Raw genomic sequence first — 24642 nt, forward strand, 5'->3', positions numbered from 1 at the left:
TTTTATCTTTATCTTTTGTTGTGTTTTGACAAGTCTGTATGAGTGTTTCCGTTTTTTGCTTTTTAACTTTAAGTTTTAAACACTCCTTCCATGGCTCGTTTGGGCGGAAACGGGAAATGACGTCTTTATTAATGGACAGTGTTGTCATTAATGTGGGAAGTGGTTGTCTTTTAATTTAAGTTTTTTTTTTTATTCTTCTCCGTTTTTCATCTCTATAATCGCAATGTAAGTAAAGAGATACTTGAGATTTAATATATACAGCGTTAGCGCAACCACAGTGTAAATTATTTAGCCAAACACAGGGATTAAGGCAGTTAGCTAAATTATCTTATAGGCTAATTGGGAGTCATACATGTTTTGATCCAGATATAATATAAAATAACGTTACTTTTGCACTTTTAGGGCAGACTACTGGAAGTCACAACCAAGAAAATTCTGTCAGTACTGCAAGTGCTGGATTGCGGATAATAAACCAGTAAGTCGATCAAAAGATACGGTTCATGTAGCTAAGAGGAGTATCCACATGTTGTGCTAATCTTAACATGTTTATTTTGCTATCCAGAGCATTGAGTTCCACGAAAGAGGGAAGAATCACAAAGAAAATGTGGCTGCCAAAATCTCAGAGGTATGAACTTTTACTTATCTTTTTTCTTTGGATGCTAAAGGAGGGAATAAGTCAATCCACTTATTATGAGTGAAGTATTTCCAAGTTGTGAGTGATTAAATATCTCTATTAATTTAAAAGAACCAAAAATAAATAAAATTTGCATAACAATATTTGACAGAAACTGCAGTTTAAGATTTATTTGTTCCTCATTTGACCTCACTTTTTAAATGGTTTAGTTTTAGTTTTAGCTCCTACACACCCTCCGTTTGCTTGTTTGATCACAAACCCACAGATGCTAATACATTTACTGTTTGCATAATCTACACAACACATACACTAGAGTCACAGACAGGGCTTCTAAGCTGAGCATGCACAGGCATGAGTATTACCAGCCAAAACAACTTGCCTTTTTTGGCACTGTGCTCAGGGCTGGCAGGAGAGATAAGGTTGAGACATTTACACTCTGACTAAAAGCTGTCTCCTAACTGGCTACTAGCAGCTGTCACCTATGTCATACCACCTTTCTTTCTGCAGATTAAAAAGAAGAGTGTTGATCAGGCAAAGAAGGAGGAACGTATGTCAAAACAGTTTGCAGCAATGGAGGAAGCAGCATTAAAGGCATATGAGGAAGATCTGAAGAGGATGGAAAGGGAATCAACAGGTAATTGTTAGATAATTTATTAAACCCGTGTAGTATGATGATACTACGTTGGAGAATCTTTTGCACTTTAGATGTTTTTTAATTTCCTTTTTGGGGGTTATTAGGATCAGGTTCACCACCCCAAACAACAGCACAGGCACAACCTCAGGCACAACCTCATGCAAAACCACAGTCCAGAAAACAGCAAAAGAAGGAGAAGAAAGCAAAAAACAAGCCCACACACCGAGAAGAAACACAGGTTTGGGTTGAAGGACAGACAGATGACGGAAAAACATACTATTACAACACAATAACTGGAGGTGAGGAAACATAAAAACATAACTCCTCTTTGACACATAAAGTAAATCAGCACCATATTTCCACAAAATTATTAATCATTCTGCGGAAAAAGATCGTATAATATGGTTGTGGTATTATGTTGTCTGTTTGTTTTTTTTTAACTACAGAATCTCAATGGAGAAAACCAGTAGGTTTCCAGGAAGAAGGTTTGGCCTCTGCACGGTCTGCAGAAACTGAGGTTCATCACTTTTTGTTTCTGCGTGGATGCATTTTATTGTAAACTACAGTATTCTGCTTTTATTGTGGCCGATTTCATGCATTAATACTTAAATATTGTGTTCCACTTTAGAGCTTTTCTGGATGTCCTTGGATTGAAGCATTCAGTCCTGATGGTTATGTGTATTACTATAACACAGACACTGGAGGTGGAATATGTTTTGTATATATTTACACTTTATTTTAATCGCAATATAATCCACTTATTTACTGTATGCTTTAACATTTTGGGGCTTTTATTTCTTATTTTTATGTAGATAACTTTTGGGTATGACAGACTGTGTTTTCTCACTTTACAGAGTCGAGCTGGGAGAGGCCAGCAGACTTTCCTTTGAATGAGGAATCAGTATCTGGGTCTAGCAAAGAGGGGGAGGGTCAGGAGGAACCTTCAACGCCTCAACCAGAGCCACTCTCAGGGGGAGAGGAGAGCTCCAACCCAACTCCGGCAGCTCAAGAGGCTGAGGTCCCTGAACAAAGCAGCCAGCAGCCAAAAGTCCCAAAGATCAGCTTCAGGGTGAGAGAATATTTTATAAGTAAGAATCAGTAGTAATTTCATTTTTGCTTTTCAATGAAGAACAAAAGCCAGAGCTCACAGCTTTTCTTACTTTGTTTGCAGAAAAGAAAAGCAGAGGCTGAGCTCTTAGAAAAGGAGGTAGAAGATAAAGCCAGTGATGATACTCCAAAAGAAGAGGCTCCAGAAAAGAATAAAGACGAAGAGGTCCTAAGCACAGCAGCTGAACCCAAGAAGAAAGAAGAAGAGGCAACACAAAGGGAGACACAACCCAAAAGGGCAAAAGCTGCCAATCCATATGGGGCCTGGGAACAAATCCAGCAAGTGGAAGATCCATAGTAGGTGTCCCAAGTGAAGAATTCAAAGTTGTTTAAGTATAGTTTGAATGGTTGATTAGCATACTGATAGAGCATTGCTTGATTCACATGCAGCCCACAGTCCCTGATAAAGACTGGTCACATATCCAGTAGCTAATAAAAGACTGTGACCGTTTCTTTTTTCCTTTCCTTTCTAGTGCAAATGTGGACTTACAGTTACCCCAGGTGGAAGGAAGCTCAGCAAGCGTGCCAGGTGACCTGCCACCAGAGCCCAAACCGAAATTCAAGGAACGCATCATCACCTCCCTTGGAGACGAAGGTGGACCTACTTCATTCAAGAAAAACAAGACACAGAATGGCAAATCCAGGAGCCTTCGACAGAGAGACAATGACGATTGACTGACACACTTAAAACCTTCAAGCCAGAATGCAGCAAAACAAGACATTTACACAAATTATCAAATTTTTGCTAGGAAAGTTTTGACAATAAGATGCAGCATTTTGATCTTAAAAATGTTTTTTCTAATACTTTTGTGCAAGTCTTTTTTTGTTCTGATGTTTTAGGATATATTGACCAAAAAAATTCAAACAGCAAAAAAAAAAACCAAAAAAAAACCCACAATGCTTTTTCTTTAAAAATAAATATTTCTAATCCTAAAAAAAATGGTACACAATCTTTTATGTACCGAGATCTGTCAAGTTTGCAACACTTATGTCTTAAGGTTGTCTTTACATCATACATAATGATCCCAGTGTCCTCGTTTTATTCATTCCCGTAGTCTGGTAAGTGTAGATGTACCTACATACAAAGCAATTCAAAAAACTTTTGAATTCTTTTTCATGTGTTTTTTTTTATCAGTATAAATTATAAAAAGCTAGAAAGGATTATGGAAATGCTCCAGAACTCAGTTAAAGTGAATAGCTGCCATATTTTCATAAAGCAGTATAAGATGGGAAAATGTTGTCTTAATAAAAGACTATACACTAAATAATTTTGTCAGAAACATTATTTTAAAATATAAGAAACTTAAAATCTCCCAAAATGCAATAAACAATGTTCAGAAATAATTTCACTAGTTAGAATTCAATCAGCCACAGTACTGTACAGTACAGGAGGTTTTATATGGCACATAGATGCAGGGTGTGACAGGCTTTTAATAATTGTGTGTGTATACAGCTGATAGCTGCTTTTACCACACCCCGACTGGCAAAGAACCATGGAGGAAACTGTACTTTTGTTTAATAAGCTACTTTAAATGTCCTCCAGTTTACAATATTAGTCATTTAAAAATACATATGACTCATTTATTAAGCTGTTTTGTTATATAGTGAATTACTTTGACACAAAATATGCAATTTAATATTTTATTACAAAAATAAAAACCTTATTAATAAGAGCTTCAGCCTCACATAGCATTTTTAAAAATGTGATTACTTAACAAGTAAAACTGCAATATTAATATTACAATGTGTGCTTCAGCTATTGTATTCAGTTACAGCACAACAAGATGTGCTGGAGAAATCCCCCCGACAAATGGCATACTGATCAACACTCTGGTCGTTTCAGACTGCTGCTTTTCTCGGCCACCTCAAGAAGAGCCTCCCTCTCTGCATGCGCAAGAACGCCAGAGATAAGATCATCGAGAGCCTCCCGCCCTCTCATGAACTCCTAAACATGAACCACAAACATGACCATTTTGAATAATTAGAAAGAAAAGGCCATAAAACAAACAAAGACACAAGTGTCGCAAATTACAAGTATGACAAACTGTACAGGTTGATTATGACTTATGCCAAATTCTGACATACATTTAACATCTAACCTTAATATCTCGAGTAACATATCCAGTCCTGTGGTCTGTTACGCGATCCTGGCTGAAGTTATAGGTTCGAATCCTCTCTGATTGAGAACGTGTGCCAACCTGCACTTACATATACAGGAATGAGGAATAAAGACATAGTTCAAATGAACAAATTTTTGTTAATTCATATTCCTAGTAAAACGTCACCTGTGAGAAAGGTTCACCCACCTGCTGCTTTCTTGCTGTATGCCTTTGCTCAGTCTCTTTACCCATCATGCTCTGGTAGAGCCTGGCCTTCAACACACGCATGGCAGTGTCTTTGTTTTGCAGCTGAGAGCGAGTCTGCTGACACTCGGCGGTTATACCTGTTGGAAGGGTAGGAAAACTATATTGAAACAGATGGCCTGATATTTCTATGAGATCTAAGGCAGAATTGTCCAGAGCATAAAGTAACTTGGGAACTATTCTGGCCTATTTTACCAGTAGGAAGATGAACAATGCGCACTGCACTATCTGTTGTGTTGACACTTTGGCCTCCAGCACCTCGAGATCGGAATGTGTCGATGCGAAGATCCTTTGGATCAATGCGGACATCAAACTACAAAAGGCATGTTCATTAGACATGAAAATAAACACAGACTGATGAAAAAGCAAGTGCTAAAAGTAGAGCATACCTCCGCTGGTTGAGGAAGGATAATCACAGTCATGGTTCCTGTGTGGATACGCTGCATCCTGGAGGAGAGGCCCACCTCAGGGATCCTTTGCACCCGGTGTGTTCCTCCTTCATGCTTCAGATGTCTGTATACATTCTCCCCAACTATTCTTACTGCTGCATGGTGCAAACCACCTGAAAGATACAGTCAACAGTCATTCTGAATTGCCCCAGAAAAAAAAAACAGAAGGAATTACTACTATTACAGTAATTAGTGCAACGCAGCAAACAATGCTGAATGTAGATACACTTGTGTTGGACAAGTCTAAAATATTTCCAGTTAAAAAATAAACACAAAAACAACAACAACATAAACTTTAGCTTCTGTCTATATTATTACACTGGCAATGTGTATTCTCCTCTGGCATGTCTGTGTACCCACTAATGGTTGCAAGCAATAATGGTATAATTGTGTCAGCATCCCAGTGCCACCGTTTCATTCATTTTGTAGCTGTGTATCTACAATTTTTAGAACCACTGCTAAATAAGGTGCTGTCTAAAGTTTATACTTATATGTGAACCTGTTTTAATTGTGAGATAAATTAAACTAGACAGTAACTAGAAAAAAAGAATAGAGACACTCTCAGCCACCAGAGGTAAAACACCATTTCACTATTTTCAACTTTTCAAAAGTTCTTTTTGATTAAAAAAAATAATAGTCCTGTTCACAGCAGTGTGCCCACCAACAATGGTACAAAATAGAGCAAGAAAACAAAATAGTTTGCTATTAAAAGTCGTAAAAGTTTGACTTACCATACTCAGCAGGTGTGTAGTTGTAAACTTCGAAATCCCAGTTCTTATAACAGGAAAAACCCTGGTACATGTCAAACATTTCTCTGGTGAATTGTTGACAGATGTCACCTGAAACCAGAAAACCACATAACATAAGCTTTAGGAAAATGTACAGTACACTGTAGGCATGAGCATTTTGTCATACCTCCTGTTGTTCTTCCCGATACAACCTCCAACAGAATATTGCTGGAGTCAAGAGGGTCAGCGGGCACAAGAGCTTTGATCAACTGGTGAGAAATAGGATACAACCATTAACACTGAAATTTCTATAACACATTTCTATATTACTCAATTATTCAATCAAGTCAGTTACTGACAGATACGCTTCTACAGTAAATGACACACTTTTTACTGAAAATATATTTTTCTAAAAAGCCCCTAAACCTCCTCTCCATTACTTATACTATGTGCACTTACATCTTTTCTTAAGTTCAAAATCCTTTGAGACATTTGTGCTTCCTCGTCCTTTAACAGCTGAGTCAGCTGTTTATCTTCATCTTTGGTACCAGCTGAACCTGCAGACAAGATCGTTTGATGCTGATTTCAACTGAACAGTTACTTACTTACTTATAAAAAAATCCTTTTTAAAGCTGCAAATATATGAGAAATAAGAAACATATTTGTGCAATAATGTAAACGCCAGCTGTAGTAATAATAGAACTTATATAAAGCATTTATGTAAGTGCAAGTTACTGCCAACTGAATTGATTAAAGTTGAAGCCGAAAACAGGTAGATTACACCTTCACCTTTAATACAACATTCTTCACACCTTAAGTTCAATCTATCTATTTTGTCACTTGCAGGATAATAAAAAAACTTACCATAAATAAGTGAAAGGACGTCCTCAAGGTCTTTCAGAGCTCCTTCAATACTCTTAAACAGATTTGCCACAGGCAGCAACTCTGTGTGTTTTTTAATAAACACTTTTCTGTCTGACTCGCTGAAACCAGCATGCTCTAACTTACGGCTGAGGTCACTGTATTCCTCCATGAGCTGCTTAATATGCCTCTGAACAGACTTATTCTCATACAAATCCCCCAAATCACCGTGATATAGGCGTTTTGGTGCGACTGTACCCCAGTGCTTCACCTCTGGAATGTTGGCATATTTCAGACTGGGGTGTCCTGTCAGTGTCCTCCATCCTCCACTTCTTCCACTGCCGCCGTAAACTGCACGGCTCCACTGAAAGCACAGCAGCGAGCGACAAGCATTTGACTTCATTTAGAGACCAACGAATAAAGTAAAAAGATATTTACACGTGTTTACAACATCTGTCAAAGATCGTGTCTAACCTTGTTGCAGCCAGCTAGCAGCGAGAGAGACCGGAAGTAGGCTAGCGCACGAAGGGAATGCTGGGAGCTGTAGTTTGTTTGTATCGTCAGACAGGACTTCAATATGTTAATTAAAAAAATACAAGTTTTAGTCTTTGTAACACTATACTATATAATACAATATCTAGAATAACTATATAATAAACAACACCTACATCAGCATTAACTCTTCCTTTCACAGTAGCTTTACAACTTCAACACTAACGCTAAATGTATTTATTTAGTCAGTGAATAAGTTCAAATCATCGTAGCTACCATCTCCTTTGGCTCTAAAGTGTGTTACTTTGACAAGGCTACGTTTCGCGAGGCGGACATTAGCTAAATATAGCAGTTATGTTTGACCCTAACAAGCCAGCTTTGCTGGCTGACGCCCAGATGTCCAACTCAAGACACAGTGAAGATGGTAAGTTGATATTAAATAAAATGTGTGGCATTGTAAAAAGCTAAATTAACTATAAAAAGTAACAGTAATAGACATGTTTTGACACTCAATAATGTTACCGTTTTTATTAGCTAAAGGCTAGCGCCAAACCAAATAACTATCGTGTACTCAATGCTACATTTATTTAAAGCTAGCGTTAAAGCCCTACTGTGTTTTTTTTATTATTATTATTTATTTATTAACTAGATTAACACCTGGTTTATCAGAAGCATACATATGCCTTCGTGTGGCCCTTTAGGCACGCCTGAGTTTTCACTGAGTAAGGCAGTGGAGGATGTCAGTACCCACGGCTATGCCCTGACCGAGACCCTGACCGAGAAAGAGAAGAGACTGAGCGCCCTGCAGGTTCACTAGTTAACTCAAGGCCGAAAGACCTTAGGCAACTAAAATGATAAATGTCCCCAACATTTTACACCCAACACACATTAATTATCTATTAGCTATCAGTATTGGTAGAAGTAAACATTGTAGTAGATTCACACCCACAATGAAAATGGAGCTCTAATAGTAGATGGCAAATAATTACAATATATCCTTAAGCAACATACAACTACTATTACAGACACAGTAGTCAGATTAAATGTAATCTACATCCACTTTCTCACAAAGGTAGTGTGGGGAGTAGACAGACATTGATAGGACTTTTTACATTTGGAACTTTATGTCTCCTTTCCCAGGCAGCACATTCAGATGTGGAGAAGAAAACTGAGGTCGCACAGCAGGAGCTAAGATCTAAAGTGAGGGAAATCTTACTGCTGGAGTGCGAGATGGAGCAAGCCGAGCGCCGGATAACAGTCCTGCATGGCCGCTGTGTATTCATCAGCAAGGAGAACACAGAACTCCAGATCCTTATAAGTGAGGAGGAGGAGTCTGCTGCTATGACACTGGCAGGGTTCAGCACCTACCGAAAAAAGATGGAGGATCATAGAGCAGCTGTTTTGCATGCATCTAGTCAGACGGAGGTTCATAAAGAGCTGGAGGAGAAGAGAGCGCTGGTCAGGATGTTGAGACAGAAAAAAGAGGAGCTGATGGAAGATTTGAAGAGTTCGGATGGAAACACAGTGCAGATGGCAAAGGTGGAGAAAACATTGACATCCTTTCTTTCATTTGTTTGCTTTTCCCCACAAAGTTGTCGTGTTCATAACGATTTTGATTTTCTGCGCTTCCAACACTTGTCTGCAGAGAGAAGTTGATGCTCTGAAAGATGAGATTTGCAGAACAAGAAAGACCATAGCTGAGAGAAGAGAGCAATTACGAAAAGAGGTTGAGACTCATGCCCAGATAAAGCAAGACATAGGGGTTTGTTACCATTATTTATCTATAGATAATTTTCTTTGCTTAATCAAATCTAGTCTATAATAGCAAAATACTGCTCATACTGTGTAAACACACAGCCTAAAACCTCAAACCCAAAATATTGCATTTGCAATATCAAAAGAATATGAAAACCATGAAATCATATGAGTTCCTGTTTTTTCCCCAATGAAAACTCATTCAACAGAATTCTGTTTATGTTTTCTCTACCTCAGATCCAGAACAGGCGCTATGAAGCCATCGTCAAGCGCCTCCACTGCCAACTGAGCAGAGCCCAGGCTGTCCAGAGGTATAAATACATGCAAGTACAACCAGGGATAATATGCCACTCATATTTGTGCAGGATTGACAGGGGTTGGAAATTTCGATATGTTTAAGTAAAGAACAGAATGGAAATGTGAGGGGTGAGATGGAGTAAGACATGCAACAAAGGTTCCCAGCTGGGCTCAAACCATGGATACTGCGGAGTGGCATGTGTTCTAACCCTTCAGCCATCAGGGCACATTTTGTGCAGATGTTAAATTTAATGATGATGCTGCAAAAGTAAAAAAAAAAAAAGTAAAATGTAAAAAAAAAAAAAAGTAAAATAAAATCCTTTTTGTGATTTTACAAAAAGACAAAACCCACTGTGGCTCTAAAAAAAACGTATTAATACATTTAACATGTGAATTTCCCGGTTTCGATATTATTATTTAATAATGACTATGCCTTTTCATTTGTTTTCATATAGCAGGAAGCTGTTTGAAAGCAAACTGCTGTTCACAAATGAAATGCTATCACACTTTCTGCTTTACTTTAGGCAAATGTCTGAAGACATCTACCGCATGGAGAGACAGCTCGCTGAGCTCAAGCAGCAGCAGGAGTCATCACCAGACTTAGCGGTCAGTGGTTATGAAAACATAGTGTCTGGCTTGTATCATTTTCAGAAACACGATTTATGATACCACTAGAGATAGAATAATTATCTTTAGTTTACCAATTAATATAAGCATGATTGGTTTGTGTGCGTAAGGAAGAATGGTTGCTGTTACTACAGTTGAACATATGAGGGCAGCAGTGTCAATTAAAAGTCTAGTTTCCTAACTCACGGAACCCTCACATAGCCTTTACGCAGTAGGTTGATATTGGATTTAAAAAATTAATGTTAAATGTGTTGCCTAAAATGCACGTTTTGTCTAAGATAAACTGCAAATATTAACACCTTTTTTTTTGTTATCACACTATTGTAGCTGACCTACTGTACTAGACAAAATCAGGGGCAACGTCAGCAGGCACTGGGATTGGATTACGTCAGGTGGTGACAGTGAATCAGTTTGTCCAGTCAGTGTTCGCAACAGTGACCAATGCAAAACAAAAGCCAAGTGTTCACTCTATAACTGTTGATGTTATGGTGTTGTTTTGGTACTTGCTGTCCCAGCCTCCGCTTCACTGGGTCGCTTGATGGTCGGTGAGGTGACAGTCCCACTGGCGGCTAACAAGGGCGTGACTGTGCTACTTCAGCTTTAACTCAAAACTAATTAATCAATGAAACGGCCTTTTCAGAAAATCAGAATGCTTTGTGTCAGATTCTATAGCCCCGATAACCTCAAGCAAAACGTTTCTTTTATATCTACATTTTTTTAAATATTTGAATAGTGTGCTTTTAGTCTTTACAGTATGTCTCTTTGCATTGTTGGAATGCAAAAAAAGAAAGGACATCAGATTTCATATCCAAGGCATTTAGAAGATTATTGAGATGCTAATTAAATTTCTTACAGCTTTATAGAGATTAGTGAGAGTAAAAATGCCCTCAAATTAATTTAGATATATTTTACATTGTTTCATTTATTCTTTATGAACATGACAATGTCTTTATCATATATGGTCTCATTAAGGTATTTGTTGAAAAATGGCTGTCATGTCTATGTGGAATTAGGATCAGATAACATTTCTTTGCACATTTCTTCTCATTTTTTGTTGATGTTTCTTAGCTATATCATCTACAAAGATTTCCTTTAAATAGATGTAGTAGATGTTTAAGTAAAATCGGTGTATTTGTGTGCACTCTGAGTTTTAACCATTAAATAACTAAAACGTACTATTCCACGACAAATATATGCAACTGTTTGACATTTAAAACTTAACAAGTACTGAACAAGTACTGAACTAACTGTGTAGTAACTTACAGTCAAAATTGGGGAGTTGAATTTGATGTGTGAGAGATAAAGGACAGTGTGTGATGAATCACCCAAATGTTGGACTGCTTTCATTAGTCATTCAACCACAAACTGTGGTTAAGTGGGCCATTTCCTTAAAAGTGCACTAAAGGAGTCCATCAAAGCAGTCTGGCTGTCTTCTGCATAGCGCTACTCTGTCAGGTTGACCTTATTAGCCTGTTCTCTTGCCAGATAACCCTCTGCTCTGTCCTGTTGACACTGCTCTGCCCTAGGCCTCGTACACTCAAACTGTCAAAACGCACCGTCACGATATTACACACAAGAATTTTAAACGTAAAGTCGTGCAAGTGTGCAGCAAACTGTTCCAAACTTTCCCCTTTTTGGGCACGCACATTGTACAGTACAAGCACGTGCCTTTGTACTCATTCCCACATTGTGAGCTTTGCAAATACTCTGTTTCTATCACATTTCATATTATAGAAAAAGAGTGTAGATTACATTGTATATCATAGTTGGAAACTGCATGCGAAAAATGAAGCTCACGGTGCGTTATTTGTTTTCACCACAGTGATGGTAGCTTTGTGTTGTCAAGCTCACAGTGCTGCACTTACATAACAAGGCGTTTCCATTTTGAAAGGCAGTTCCTTGCAATGAGTTCCTTTGTAAGCAAGCTAATTAAGTCTAGCTAATTGGGGAATAAATTTAGCACCAGGCTTGTACTTCATGCTGGCTGTATTTATTTGGCTGTGACACATTTGTTGACTCTATTTTGGCATCAAATATCATTTCAAAATATACTTGGCTGCTGAAATAGAGAAGATAGAAGGGGGATTAAGGATTTACCAGCCAGTAGGAGCAGACAATCTAATGAACATATGTCCAATTAAAGAAATGTATGCCAATAGTCAAATTAATACAGGTACATCACTAATAAATGTCATTTTTATAGCACAAAGAAGTATGGCTGGATGTTCATGTAGAACACCAAGAAACATCTTTTTCACCTTGTGTTCACCTTGTGCTGGCCTACTGATAAGTGTTGATAAGAAGAGTGCGCCAACAAAGCATTGCTTGGCACGTTTTCACATCGACTGAAAGGCTCTCTGCGGAATGGCTGAGCTCATTGTCTTCTTTGTGCAGTGCTGTCATCGCCAGTAGATGCAATACACTCATCATTGATTTTGGCTCTCCAACACAATTAGGTCCAAAAAGAAAGTAATGTAAGGTATTATCAACTCAGTATCATTTTAAAGTTCATTAAAAACTACCCATAGCTCAAAAGTTTATTTCAGGATGTTGTTTTTATGTACAGGTAATGTTTTCCTTACAGTGCTCTTTGCAGTAAATGTGCAAATCCCACATTAACTGTCATTAAATACTGCTTTATTTTAATACTACTACTGTATAATAGAAACCAGAAAGGATATTAAGTAGGGATTTATTGTGTCGACATCTACTCTTAACTGACATAACTGGAAATCCTTTACAAACATGAATAATAACTGCAAAATCTTCAATATTACTATGCATGCTTTAAAATTTGTTACATCAGCGTGAATTAATGCATTAAGCTTATACTCTTAGTTTACTACCGTGAGGTCACGGTAAAAGACACTTTGGAGGAGCAGACCAGTATGAGAAAATCGGTTATTTCATATTCTGTTGTCTGCTGCAGTCACAGCTCTGCTTACCTCCCATTAGGGTTTTTACATCAACTTGTGCTGGACTGTGTGTGTCTGACTGGCATGTTTATGGCTGTTTTCACCTTCACTGGTTCTCTATGTTACATGACGGCAGACACTGCTGCCAGAGACTGTGTGAGAAATCATTAGGTGCATGCCTCGAGTGTTTGGTTGTGTGTGATAAATTCTTGAACTCGCAGTAGGCTGTAATGTATTGAATGCCAATGTCTGGCCAATGTGAACTCAGAAACATAGCTGTATTGGTGCTACGAAAACAGCTGATGCAGTGTGGGAATGTGTTTATTTTGCTGCATGAGTGAAAATCATTTTTGCTTTCCAAACTATCTGTATATTTTCATGTGCACCTCTGTGTGTGTTACAGTGGTTGAACTCCAATTCTAAAATCAAATTTTAGTTATTTTATCTCACCTGCACAGTTAGTGTGTATGTGCTCATGCATGTGCATACCAAGACATTATTGAGACAATTATTTAGCAAGTGTTTCAAGACAGCCTTCAGGCAACATTACCTCTTTCTTCAGGTGTTCGAAATTGGACAGATCACATTCCTTACAGATTTATCACCTACTGTCTCCACTCCACCTGCTATTTAACTCTTACAATAACAAGCTGTGTATGTGTGTTTGCGTGGATTGTTTTTCAAAGCAAAGTACATCTGGGGACTATTCCAAGAGTCAGTTATTTAAACTCACTTAAATGAAAAACCTTTCTAGGAACGAAAATTCCAGTTCCAAATGCAAGGGATGCCTCCAGGTTTTAATCAGCACAGGTATTCAGTAGTAAAGACTAAACCTGCTTCTTGGAACAAGAGACTTTACTCAGTCTGAAGTCCAGAATGGTAAACAAATTTGTAGGAATAACTACTATAAAGTTAATCATTTCATATTTGTGCAACCCTGTTGACGCATCCATATCTGGTCTAAAACACTCCATCTTTGATATTCTGATGGTGATCAATAATAGAAACCTTGAAAACTAGAGGTGTCAGGCCCTCGCAAAGTCTATGATGAGTATGTGGAGCTGTATTTGTTGTAACCAGGAATAATACCAAAAACAACAACAGAATAATCATTTGAGCCATTTATCAAATGGCGAACATGACCAATATTTTCTGATGTCTGTTCATGATAGAAATAACTGACATATTAATCAGTGACAAAAAAATGACAAAACAAATTATACATTTTTCTATCCAAATTACTCAATTCTTTAGTGGGTGGCATTTTACATACAATGACTATGTACACAGCCAGCTGAGCTCAATTGCCAGACAGTGACTACAGTTTTCCTTTGTGGCATCAACAGCTCACACCACAACAGTTCACACCCAAGAAAGGTGGGATGAGCTTTCAGAGAAAGAGAAATATACTTATAATACGCCCCAAATGACCATGCTCCCTCCTCTTTGTGTCGTAAGAGTCAGGAGAGTGCAAGGTTTGTTTGCTCTCAAGCTCATAAAGATGAACAGTTCCATGCATTTAATAAGTATCAATTCCCAGAGAAACCTGCATTTCACTGCTTCCAGTAATTGTTTCACTTTGGCTTTAGGAGGTTTAGAGTTTCAAAGAACCCCAGGCGACACCTTACAGTCAACTTGAGGAGGGATTTATTTACCTTGTTTTTTGTTTGCTCAAGTAATTGCTGTTTCTGTAAAGTTATCCAGACAACTCTGTTCAAAAAGCCTTCATTCCAATTCATGACACATCCTTCATCTGTGTCAGTGCCGGAAAAACAAGTGTTTGGATAACCAAATTAAAACAAGGAGAGGAGGGGATATCCCTCAGTAGGCAGGCTTCAGCACACAGGGGAAACCACTGTGATACTGCTGGCCTCTAATTGCTCCCACTGGTCCTTGTTAGACTAAACAGTGTATCACCAGCTCCCCAGTTTATCCACAAAATCTGCTGACTTTTTAAAAGCACCTTTACACATCCAGCTGTATTTTCATGCTGCGTTTATCTGCTCTGATAAACAGTAACGGTCAGCATGCGTGATTCAATTATGATTCAGTTCTACGAGGTGAGTCATAGGTCTTCATGTAGGCTTTCTAGGTTTCACAGGTTGAGAGCCCTGCCCTTTTCTTGGCAATATCTTGCACACAGAAACCAGGCGAGGGTGTTCAGAGCTGTTCAAGGGTGTGGTTAGGCATTAGTTAATGGAATGTTTTGATTCGCACGGGCACAAAATGACGAAATGATCCACTCTGACCTTGTGTTGAGCATGACTTGGTCACAGCCTGTCAACTAACTGTAGGAAATAGCCCTGGCAAAAAGTAGAATATAATCAAACCCACGAACACACCCATAGTGTTGTTCCACCCTCTTACGTACCTGAGCAACACAAACAAACACGCACACACACACACTTAAGTGTTGCGGTATCCATATTACGTAACAGTAAAATACATGTTAAGAAGTAACTCTTTGGTCCTAAAAGAGTAAAGACACGGGTGGACAGCATGTGTGTGTTGTGTGCTTCAAGTAACACTTTCCTCCACATAGTGACACAAATTGTGACATGGTGATGTATTTGTACTCAAATGAGTCACGAAGCCATTAGCACATGAATGTGTACAGTATATACAGTGTAGTTATATGTGTTGTAGCTGCTTCCACTGCCAAATGTACATCTGCAGAAACAGTGCCGCACACCCACTTACCAGCAATGAGTCATTTTTGTAAATACTGCTCAACATTTTGTCAACTTTAATCCTGCACCGCTAATCCTAGTGATGGAGGAAGTGTCCCTACTTTATCCCGACACTTCACTTGGAAAAATAAATGTTGTAGCACCTGTCAGCATTAAGTAATAATTTGTTATACAATTTGATTATTGTAGTTGATTCAGTAGCATTTAAACAGGCTTTGAATTACGTAGCTTGCACATTCTATATACTTGTTAGGTGGTTTCATTGATATACGTGGAGCTGAAACTCATTTACTGTAATCTTCATCAGAAATCTTTTTGAATAAAATGTTTACTTCACTAGCCTCTAAAGCAGAAATGTTTATGAGTAAATGATCTATTTTTGGGTTTTGGATTGTTAGTCAGACAAAAGACACATTAGGACACCATCATTAACTGTGCAAAGCTGTGATGGGAATTTATTGCTATTTACTGACTTTTTATCGAGGAAACAACCCATTCATCAAGAAAATAATGAGTAAATTATCGTGACAGCCTTATGATAATGCAAGGTGTTGTAGATGCCACCTGAGTCTAGACTCTGCAAATAAATATAAGTAAATTATTATGTTAACAATCATTATTTATCTGTTTCTTTTTTCCTAAAGGTGTTACTGTTCAGCACACCACTGCAGGAGTATTGTAAACTGTGCTGTGCAATGTTTGCATTTATTACAGCCGGCCTTACTACAGTGAGCTTAACATATTTGTCTCTTCTAAAGTCAACAGTTTGGTCCTGGATATCTTAAAATATTTTCATGTCCTAAATTGGACAACATGATTTAATATTAGCCTGGTGTCTGTATTTCAATCCCAGGACATGAATGCAAGGCACATGGCCTTTGCATTGTTAAAGCAGAACACCTTTGGCACACTATTAGTGTGGTAAATAAACAGTCCAATCTAGGACAGTGGATGCTTTACATGCCATATGCATGCAGGCAGAACCGTGAAAGCTGTGGCCTCTCTTGAAACTGAAGCACAAAAAGTGAGGAGGCTGACTTTGTTCCATTGCAGCCAGAAAGTAGGACGGCAAGGGGGAGCAGCAGGGAGTCCCGGGTCGTCCATTACGTCATTAAAAACAAGTGCGTGTGTGCTAGCAGGAAGTCGGGGGGCATGCCTTAACTTGTTTGCTCACTATATCCTAACTGCAAATTATGAATGACATTGAGAAGGAAGCAGTGGTGGGAAGGAACTTAACTATCTGTTATCCCCAGTTTCTCCCATGTAAAATTAAAAAACCTGTACCCTGCCCTGTACATTGTGTTCTTGTTAAGTTCCTCACACACAGCCACAAAGAAACCACAACGCATTGTTATCACTCTGCGGTGATTTTTTTTCCACGTAAAATTGACATTACTTGTTTTTTTTTCGTTTGTTTGTTTGTTTTGCATATTACTCAAATTCCTACATAACCTACATTTTCTATTTCAGGGTTTAGATGTGGAAATCAACTGCAGGTGATACATCACATCATCAAATTTCTCCCCAAAACCCAATTTCAAGCGACAGAAATGTCATTTAAATATAGGACATTTACACATCCCTCCTGCTGCAGGCCACAGACGTAATGGCAAACTTGCTCTAAACTATATTTCCACCAAAAAAGGCTCCAGACTGAGATAAAAACATCATGCGATCAAGCCCAGCAGCCACTTCAACTCCTGCTCATGAAGAGGCTGCTTAGTTACTGTATGCCAGGTGTGTGTGGGTGTTTAGATGCCAATATTTGCCTTTTTCCTTCTGGTGTGTGTGTTTTTATGAGAACATCGATGACCTGGGTGCCAACAGGACCTTCACATTGTTTTTTTCTTCATTTGCATAAAGAACACAACCATTAAGCCTTGTTTTGGCTTTGTCAGAACATCGGCTTTGTCATTATTACATTGTACCGTGGTGTTACATGTGGCTTCGTGTCAGTCTCTCAGCACCTACAGAGAGACTCCCCGGGGAATTAATTGCTCAAACCACATTGTATAACAAGCTTTCTCTAATTTTGGGTGTCTTTGTAAGCTTTGACAGCAGCTGTGTCGTGTTAGATTTGACACTTTGCATTGTAAAAATGACAAATTACATACAGCTACTAAACAGACAATAGCGAGTGGTTAAAAACCTGAAAAGGCAGTGTGAGATTGTCAGTATTTTACACATTCTGCCCACTCTCTGATGTATCATGACTGTAGCTAAAACGCTGACCCTTCTTCTGCTTTTGTTTGCCATTTCTCAAAGCTTGTGTTTCTTTGTGTACCTTTATCAGTCACACTTTGTGAGTTGCACATAGCTGTAACTCCCACATTTCTAAAGTTACAAATGCAGTATTTGTGTGGGTACTTGGTGAGGAAGAGAAATAAGATATTTTCTGAGAATATTCTGGAAATTGGATATGTATTAGTCTGGAAGTTTAGGAGTTCTACTGCATTTTTTAGAGGCATTTAATCAAGCGTGACAATTTATTCTGTCTGTTAGTGTAATCAAGTATTGAAATGAGTCAATAAATTAAAGTCACATATAAGGTCAATAGAAATACGTTTGTTTTTTCTAGATATTAAACAAGTTTCAGTACAATGCACATTCATTAGAGTAGTTTGTATATTGTTCTAACTTAAAGAAAAATTCTAACGTGAAGAAATATTCACAATTTACAATATATTCATGCCATATGCCGTGATTTGCACAATTAATTGTGGCCTGTCCCTCTTCTCTTAGAGCATAACTTCTGCTTTTTTTCTATAGTCACTGTGTCTTGAGGGTTAGGTAAATTAAGAAGTGAATGTATAAGTGTACCGATGGTATCATCAGTGACATCACATAATTGCCATTGAAGTATTTCCCTTTGAGTTTTGCCTAACGAGTTATTAGGGAAACAATGTTTGGTTTGGCAATTTTTGAGCTAACAGTTGGGGAGAGCAACAAGGTAGCAATGGAAATTTGAGTGTGTAACATGTTTTTTTACCATGTTCTGAGGAATTAATTTGTGGATAGCGTTCTGTGGAATTTTCTGGTTATCACCTCAACATTTTCGATGGAATTGCTCAGTTTTTATCATACAGTGATCTCTGGAATGGATAGCCGTTGGACCACTGGAGATGAGTAAGCCTGCTTCTACATTTGTCATGGCCTAAAACCCCTCAGAGATGAGGGGTGGCGGTGGTATTGTGGGGGGGGTCACTATGTCGTGTTGTCCACAGTAGGGGTGACCTAAATATCAGCTCATCTATGGGTTGTAATTCTGATTTGGAAGAATGATTAGTTAACAAAAGAGAAGGCAATGTTGCTTTGTCTCTGTTTTACTCTCACCTTTCTTTGTCTCTTGCTGTGGTCGTGTTCTTTGTTGTTGATGGAAAGAGTGAGTAGTTTTATGAGAAACTATTACTTCTATAAAAAGTAAAATAAAGGCTATATAAATCTGCTTGAATATGGTTTAAATATGCAATGAAACAAATTCGCAGGGGGAAGCACTTTTGCTTTTATTTTGTTAATTTTATGTGTTTTATGTGCTCAATAATTATATATTAGTTATAACTTAAATTTTAATTTAATAGGAAGTAATGTACTGAATGACATTTTGTCTTTGCATATAAAGAGCAAATCCCACAAACACATTTTATGCTCTCAGAAAGTGGGTGCTGAATAAGAGATATTGAGAGAAACTCGAAATTGCTCAATAACCTTGATTTTTCTGTTTCTTTCTTTGGTTGTAAATTAGTATTAGTTGGTGCTTATGTACATATCCAACTCTTTTTTGATGTGTCACAAATTACTGGATATAAAAACATGCCAGTTTCTGGTTGATGTTAAATAGTTTAACACCCGTTCAGTCGCAAACAGTCTTGCATTAAAATAATATGACACGTAAAGGTGGCATCACATGTCTGGCTTTTAGCTGACACCATTTTGATTTATACATTTTTGGTGTGGTCATTGGCAGCATATATTTCTCACTGCTTCACTGTGCTTGTGCTCCTCTCACTCGCCTCACCCTGTATTCTCTTCCTGCTGATGTTGGCTCCACGTGTAGCTGTTTGCTGCCTGGAGTCGGGCTGAAAACGTGAGAGGGTCCCGCAGATTTTTAAACGAGGGAAGAATTTAAAGACACATGCAATGTTGTAGGAGGATTGACTCATCTTAATAGACAAATGAGAGCTCTGAAATATAGCTATTATCTATGACTTCAAATTATTTGATAGTATTATTCGGGGCTAAAAAACATACATAAATACAAAAACAGGGTAAAAAGGGAAGTAAATAAAGAAGAATCAATTTGCAGCTCAGTGTGATAAGTGATCAATCTGCTTGAGAGATAAGCAAGAAACAGAAATGATTTGACACTGGTGATAGTGGTAGTCAGGCTGAGTTAACAGCGCGCAAGTCTGCCCACTGCCCTTTAAAAAAGAAAATGGAAAAATAAATGATTGAGGTGAGAATTGCAGGGCGGCGTGCTAAAGGCAGAGAGGCTGCGGCTTTTTTTGCCTTCCTGTCTCAAAAATAGGAAGCAAACAGGAAACGTTGCAGTGATAGACGCTGACCTTAGACTGTTTACATTTGCGTGTATGTGTGGTTAAACACTGTGCACCAGACATGGGCTGATTGACGACATAGAGATACACAGAGAAAATGAATGATGGAAGCTTAGATGTGAAAAGTTAAGTTCAACACGCCCACATATCAGTGGCTGTATAACTGACTGACCCAGATCAGCTTCATCTCCCTCTGTTAAATTGCTGTTTATGGTGGACTGCAGAGGAGAAAAAACCAAATGAATCCCTAAGCAGTACTGCGACAAGCAAACAAGGTGCTAAGGAAGCTCTGTTGTGTCTGTGGATGTACCCGAGAGGCTCACTAAATTGGAGGGGAGATGATCTCATGGCAAATATGCTTTTAGGGAAAAGTCTGGACTTGTTTAACTTTGCTGTGTCAAATTATGTGTCTTGTGAGTACACCCATTCTCCATCTCCACAAACAAAAAGTAGGATTTGTATGTTGCTGTGAAGGGCTCAGGCAGATGTCAACCAGATGATGCCTGCAACTGCTTATTTATATAGTTAGACACAGCTTCCAGTATCTAGGCTGATCGAGGGTCAGGTTTGCATAGTTTTTACTAGCTCTGTGCTCCTGCATTGTTGAGAGGCATCAGGCTTTGTCCGCCATTTGGTGCACACCTGCTCAAACACACCCGCTGTAAAGAATTTGCATAAAAGAAAAAGCTGTAAGTTTTAGTACAAAACACTGCATTGGTTAAACCTCAAAGATCATAAAAGCAAATCTTTCTCAACCGAGTCACGTTCACTTTGATCATCAGTGCCAGTGAAAGGCATCACTGCTGAGTGTTTAAGCTGTTTTTGAGATTGCTGGGCTTTTAGGACTGTGGCGCACAAGGTCGACACTTGTCCTTCCTCCTGTCAGAACTCTGGATGCCGCGGAAGGACAGATTTAATGTCACGCTGCCATTGCGACAGCCATGCATGTCCTTTTATTGTTGCAGATCAGCACATTGAGAACAGGCCGTTTGAACTTCACTATATAAAACAATTGATCTCACCCAACACAAGGACGGAAAACACAGCTCATGTCTCTCTAGGTTCCAAGTGTTGCAGTGGAACTACTCTCAAAATACACGTTTTAAGTGTGACAATTGGTCAAGGTGCAATTTGCTCTCAACTTGTGTGCGATGTAGTATTTTATTATGTCTATTGATGTCTAAGGATAACGGTCCAGTATGAGTGAACAAAGCTTTTATTTAGTTTTGACTTATGGTGATCCAATCATATCAGACTGTAGACATTTGCTATGTCTGGTTTGACGCAAGATAAAAAAATATTCTTCCCATCAGACATGTTACTCTCTGTATTGCTCATAAACTTAAGCTCTTCAAGCATCCGTCTAATAAAGTGGAAAAGCCTGAGCAATAAACAACCTGATTAGGATGAAAGCTCTTTAAGGGAACGTAACATTGTTGGGCCTGTTGCTGTCTCTCCTGCTGTGTCAGTTCACTGTCTGGCTTTACAGAACAGACGCACACACATTCTCAGACAGACAAACGCTCAGTGGATCAGCTAAAACAAAATAATGAATAATAGTGAGCTGCACTTAAAAAGAATACAAATGTCACTTAGGGTTACTGTGAATTTCCTGCAGCCTTCCTCTGTATGTAATGCATGCAGCAGATAAAGTCTATATATTATTTTGTAGAATGCAAGTGTTAGTGTGAAACAATTAGCTACATCCAGGTTAAGAACGATTTCACAAATTAAAATATGAAAAAAAGGAGTCTATAAGGGATAAATCTCTTTTGTAATCTTTTAGTAAACCAGTTCAATAAGATTTCAGACAGACAGCTGAGTGGAGAAAAATCACACGTATGACAGGCACATAAATATTTTAAGCATGAACCTTCATGATCTGAGAAGAATTTAAAATAACTTTTACTGTTTTGACAACTCACAGGGACCAAGATAAGGTGCTGAGGGGAGGAGGAAAAGCGGAGGATAAGACAGGGCCGTAATCCTCTATAATCCCCTTCTCTTTGCAGCGAGAGTGTGAGATACGTGCCTCCCTGTCCGTGCTTCCATCTGCATTTGTTTTGAAATTTCAGAGGACTCTCGGCCGTTGGCACGAGCACACAAGTATGTCTGAGGTATGTGACTGTGGACCGAGGACAAAGGAGGACAGGGACATACTGAAGAAAGAATGTGCTGCAGGTGCTACAAGCAAACAGTGACCCTGCGCTTTCCATAAGTGAATACCAATGACATTTCTGTAAATATAGATTATACATTTATAAAATTATAAAGTTAAAGTATTTTAACCAACAGTCTGTTAGTAATAGTAACATTCAGATACACTCAATTCCTAATTTTATGTACGTTTTCCTCCTTTGACTTTTTAGAATAATTAATCTTAGAGTAGAGAAACGTCAACATGAGCCAAGTATTTTCCTACAAAAGATGTGATTATTTTTGCTTTGTCACTTTTAAGACCTAACAGAAATTAAAAAATACAAAATAAATTGGATAAAATTGCATTCGCATTTTGGCACCAAACCTTTACAGATTGTGTTGATGGTGAATTCCTGATCATGATACATCTTGTACGAACTATATGGGTTATGCCGGGAAGAAATCCACTCAGTGCAAAGGTAAAGGGGCTTTTTTTCAGACTCTAATTATGCAATAAAACCTCCCCCTATCTTTCACATTACAATGAGTTTAACAAGAACATCACTTTATCAAAGCAGAAACAAACAAAGTCTCTCTTGCTCTGAGGAAAAGATGAATCACTGCAGAAATTATTTGTTTCAGTTAGGGTTCAAATGAAGTAGCTTGAACTTTGTGTCTTAAAGTCACACATATCCCAGTTAGCTGCTCTATTTCCTGCACTGTATCTCCCTTTACAAACAGTGTAAACATATCCGTTTGTGGCATTTCTTTAACGTCTGTGTAGGTGTAGGAGCTCACTTGTTCAGCATGACTCTTTCCTTGTCTCTAATAATCTATTTAAGTGCTTCCGCTTGTTCACAGCTCCCCTCAGCTGCTTCTTAAGCATGACCCAGATATAGCCTCTCCATTCAATCAGAGGGACATCCAATTAACTGTGGTCACTGTAGCAGTGGTGGTAATCAGCCAGGAACACACACACCACACACACACGGTTCAAAGATTTCTCCTTTTGGCACCACATAGTGCATCGAATGACTCATTCTTTGTCTGTATTTTGTGTGCAACTGGATTTTGAGATCAGAGCAGAGGCGTCCTCATTCACAGGCTGTTGCAGACTTGAGTTGAAGGTTAACACTGATCGACTGCATGTCTGTTTGCAGGTCTGTATGTGTGTTTGGACATGTGACAGAAAGCAAGACTCCACAGGCAGCCTATTTGTGTGCCCCTGAATCGATTGTCACATTGAACTTTGGATCAAACACTCCAGTAGCCATGTCTCACGCCGCAGCCTCTGACCCAGTTAAAAGGAAATATGTCATCACACACAGCACTGTTTTATATATACAGTAGCTGTGGTATTGATGAGCTTGTCTTAAACTACTCACTGGCAAGGGGAGTCTTTTTGGTTTCACAAGCAGGACCAACCGGTACCACTGGCATGTATTGTACAAAAGCAAAAAGTCCTCAACTTACAATAGTTTGCCATGTTTCTATGGTCACTGTGAAAACAAGGCTTCATTGTCAGCGACACCAGCAGCATGCATACGTCAAACTGTTGCTGATTGATTAAAGCTGGACAAATCTAAATAACCTCCCACTCAAACAAGAAATTGGCTAATGTGGACACAAAAAGAGGATGTAGTAAAGTAAATAATTTGGTTAACGTAACATACAATCAAATGACTTTGGATGTAAAACCCAAATAACCTAAAGCAGTCATTTTTTTTAGATAAAACTAAATTCAACTGTGCTAGTTGCAGGACACAACAAATGTGTCTTTCATGTTGGACTCGCAGGCTCTCTGCATTCACTCCAAGGTCAGTGCTCTCACCTGTTCAGTATAGACATTTTGACAGGTGCAAATAATAAAATTAATGGCTGCTGAATTTTTTTGTAGCCGTTTCAGTTTTACAGTCCTGCTATTGTGCTTGCTGGCTCGATGTCACACTGTCACAACTCGGTGTTTCTTCATAATGTATTCAAGTGAATGCGACTCTAATCGTAACTGCATATTAAAGTGTATTGGTGGTCTACTGTGTACATGTAGCAGCTGCGAGGTCAGATTCTTTAGGTTGGATTTTTCCTCAAAATCAGGTGGGGTTTCATAGCAAGGAAAGTGCCATTTACAGGTTTTTTTTTTGTACGTGTACAAACATGAAGTGTACCTCTAATGCCCAGACAGTGGACGAGTTAATCCTCGCACAGCATCTCGGGGGGGCCCACAGGAGGTGGGAGCCGTGCTCAGTCTGGACGTTCTGGGTTTAACCAGCAGGCCACCTGCTTTCTCAGCAATAAGGAATACATCAACATCACAGAGGGAGGTCTAGTTAAAGACTAGTAAAGAGGATTTTTTTGTTGGGGGCGGGGGCAAATGGTCTTTGTGTGTCTGGAAACTTTG

General features: G+C 38.6%; 3 protein-coding genes across 4 annotated transcripts; 2 read left to right on the top strand and 1 right to left on the bottom strand.

The window, feature by feature from the left end:
- Positions 1-105: 105 nt before the first annotated feature.
- wbp4 (WW domain binding protein 4) lies at positions 106-3177 on the top strand. The gene is made up of 10 exons (XM_067502464.1): positions 106-225; positions 403-475; positions 563-625; positions 1142-1268; positions 1373-1567; positions 1715-1785; positions 1897-1972; positions 2123-2337; positions 2440-2672; positions 2849-3177. Coding segments are annotated over exons 1-10 (1257 nt in total). The 5' UTR covers positions 106-223; the 3' UTR covers positions 3051-3177.
- A 515-nt stretch (positions 3178-3692) lies between these two features.
- mtrf1 (mitochondrial translational release factor 1) lies at positions 3693-7303 on the bottom strand. 2 transcript variants are annotated; one of them, XM_067502463.1, is made up of 10 exons: positions 7251-7303; positions 7048-7140; positions 6375-6472; positions 6103-6184; positions 5919-6026; positions 5128-5300; positions 4934-5051; positions 4682-4818; positions 4475-4573; positions 3694-4320 (listed from the first exon to the last, which is right to left on the bottom strand). In XM_067502463.1, the coding sequence occupies exons 2-10, from the start codon at positions 7097-7099 to the stop codon at positions 4198-4200; spliced, it is 990 nt and encodes a 329-aa protein (XP_067358564.1). In that variant the 5' UTR covers positions 7100-7140; positions 7251-7303; the 3' UTR covers positions 3694-4197. The 2 variants fall into 2 exon arrangements, with proteins under 2 accessions (XP_067358563.1, XP_067358564.1); XM_067502462.1 differs by lacking the exon at positions 7251-7303 and having other exon boundaries at positions 3693-4320; positions 6780-7244.
- Positions 7304-7622: 319 nt separating this feature from the next.
- Positions 7623-10024, top strand: LOC137125134 (coiled-coil domain-containing protein 122). The gene is made up of 6 exons (XM_067500128.1): positions 7623-7692; positions 7970-8076; positions 8409-8807; positions 8914-9030; positions 9261-9334; positions 9845-10024. Exons 1-6 carry the CDS (start codon positions 7623-7625, stop codon positions 9984-9986), a joined length of 909 nt encoding a protein of 302 aa, XP_067356229.1. The 3' UTR covers positions 9987-10024.
- Positions 10025-24642: the final 14618 nt, after the last annotated feature.

The sequence above is a fragment of the Channa argus genome, chromosome 4, assembly GCF_033026475.1.
Source record: "Channa argus isolate prfri chromosome 4, Channa argus male v1.0, whole genome shotgun sequence".
In the NCBI taxonomy this organism is placed as follows: Eukaryota; Metazoa; Chordata; class Actinopteri; order Anabantiformes; family Channidae; genus Channa; species Channa argus.

Bases quoted from the DNA above. Each gene is read 5' to 3' on its own strand.
- wbp4 (XM_067502464.1), top strand. The intron at 1,568-1,714 runs GTGAGGAAACAT...TTTTAACTACAG, and splicing joins TTACAACACAATAACTGGAG to AATCTCAATGGAGAAAACCA. The intron at 2,673-2,848 runs GTAGGTGTCCCA...TTTCCTTTCTAG, and splicing joins CAGCAAGTGGAAGATCCATA to TGCAAATGTGGACTTACAGT.
- mtrf1 (XM_067502462.1), bottom strand. From the start codon at position 7,179: ATGAAGTCAAATGCTTGTCGCTCGCTGCTGTGCTTTCAGTGGAGCCGT. The intron at 6,027-6,102 runs GTATGACAAAAT...TTCTGGTTTCAG, and splicing joins ATCGGGAAGAACAACAGGAG to GTGACATCTGTCAACAATTC. The intron at 4,819-4,933 runs GTAAAATAGGCC...CCCTTCCAACAG, and splicing joins CATTGTTCATCTTCCTACTG to GTATAACCGCCGAGTGTCAG.
- LOC137125134 (XM_067500128.1), top strand. From the start codon at position 7,623: ATGTTTGACCCTAACAAGCCAGCTTTGCTGGCTGACGCCCAGATGTCC. The intron at 8,077-8,408 runs GTTCACTAGTTA...CTCCTTTCCCAG, and splicing joins AGAGACTGAGCGCCCTGCAG to GCAGCACATTCAGATGTGGA. The intron at 9,335-9,844 runs GTATAAATACAT...GCTTTACTTTAG, and splicing joins AGAGCCCAGGCTGTCCAGAG to GCAAATGTCTGAAGACATCT.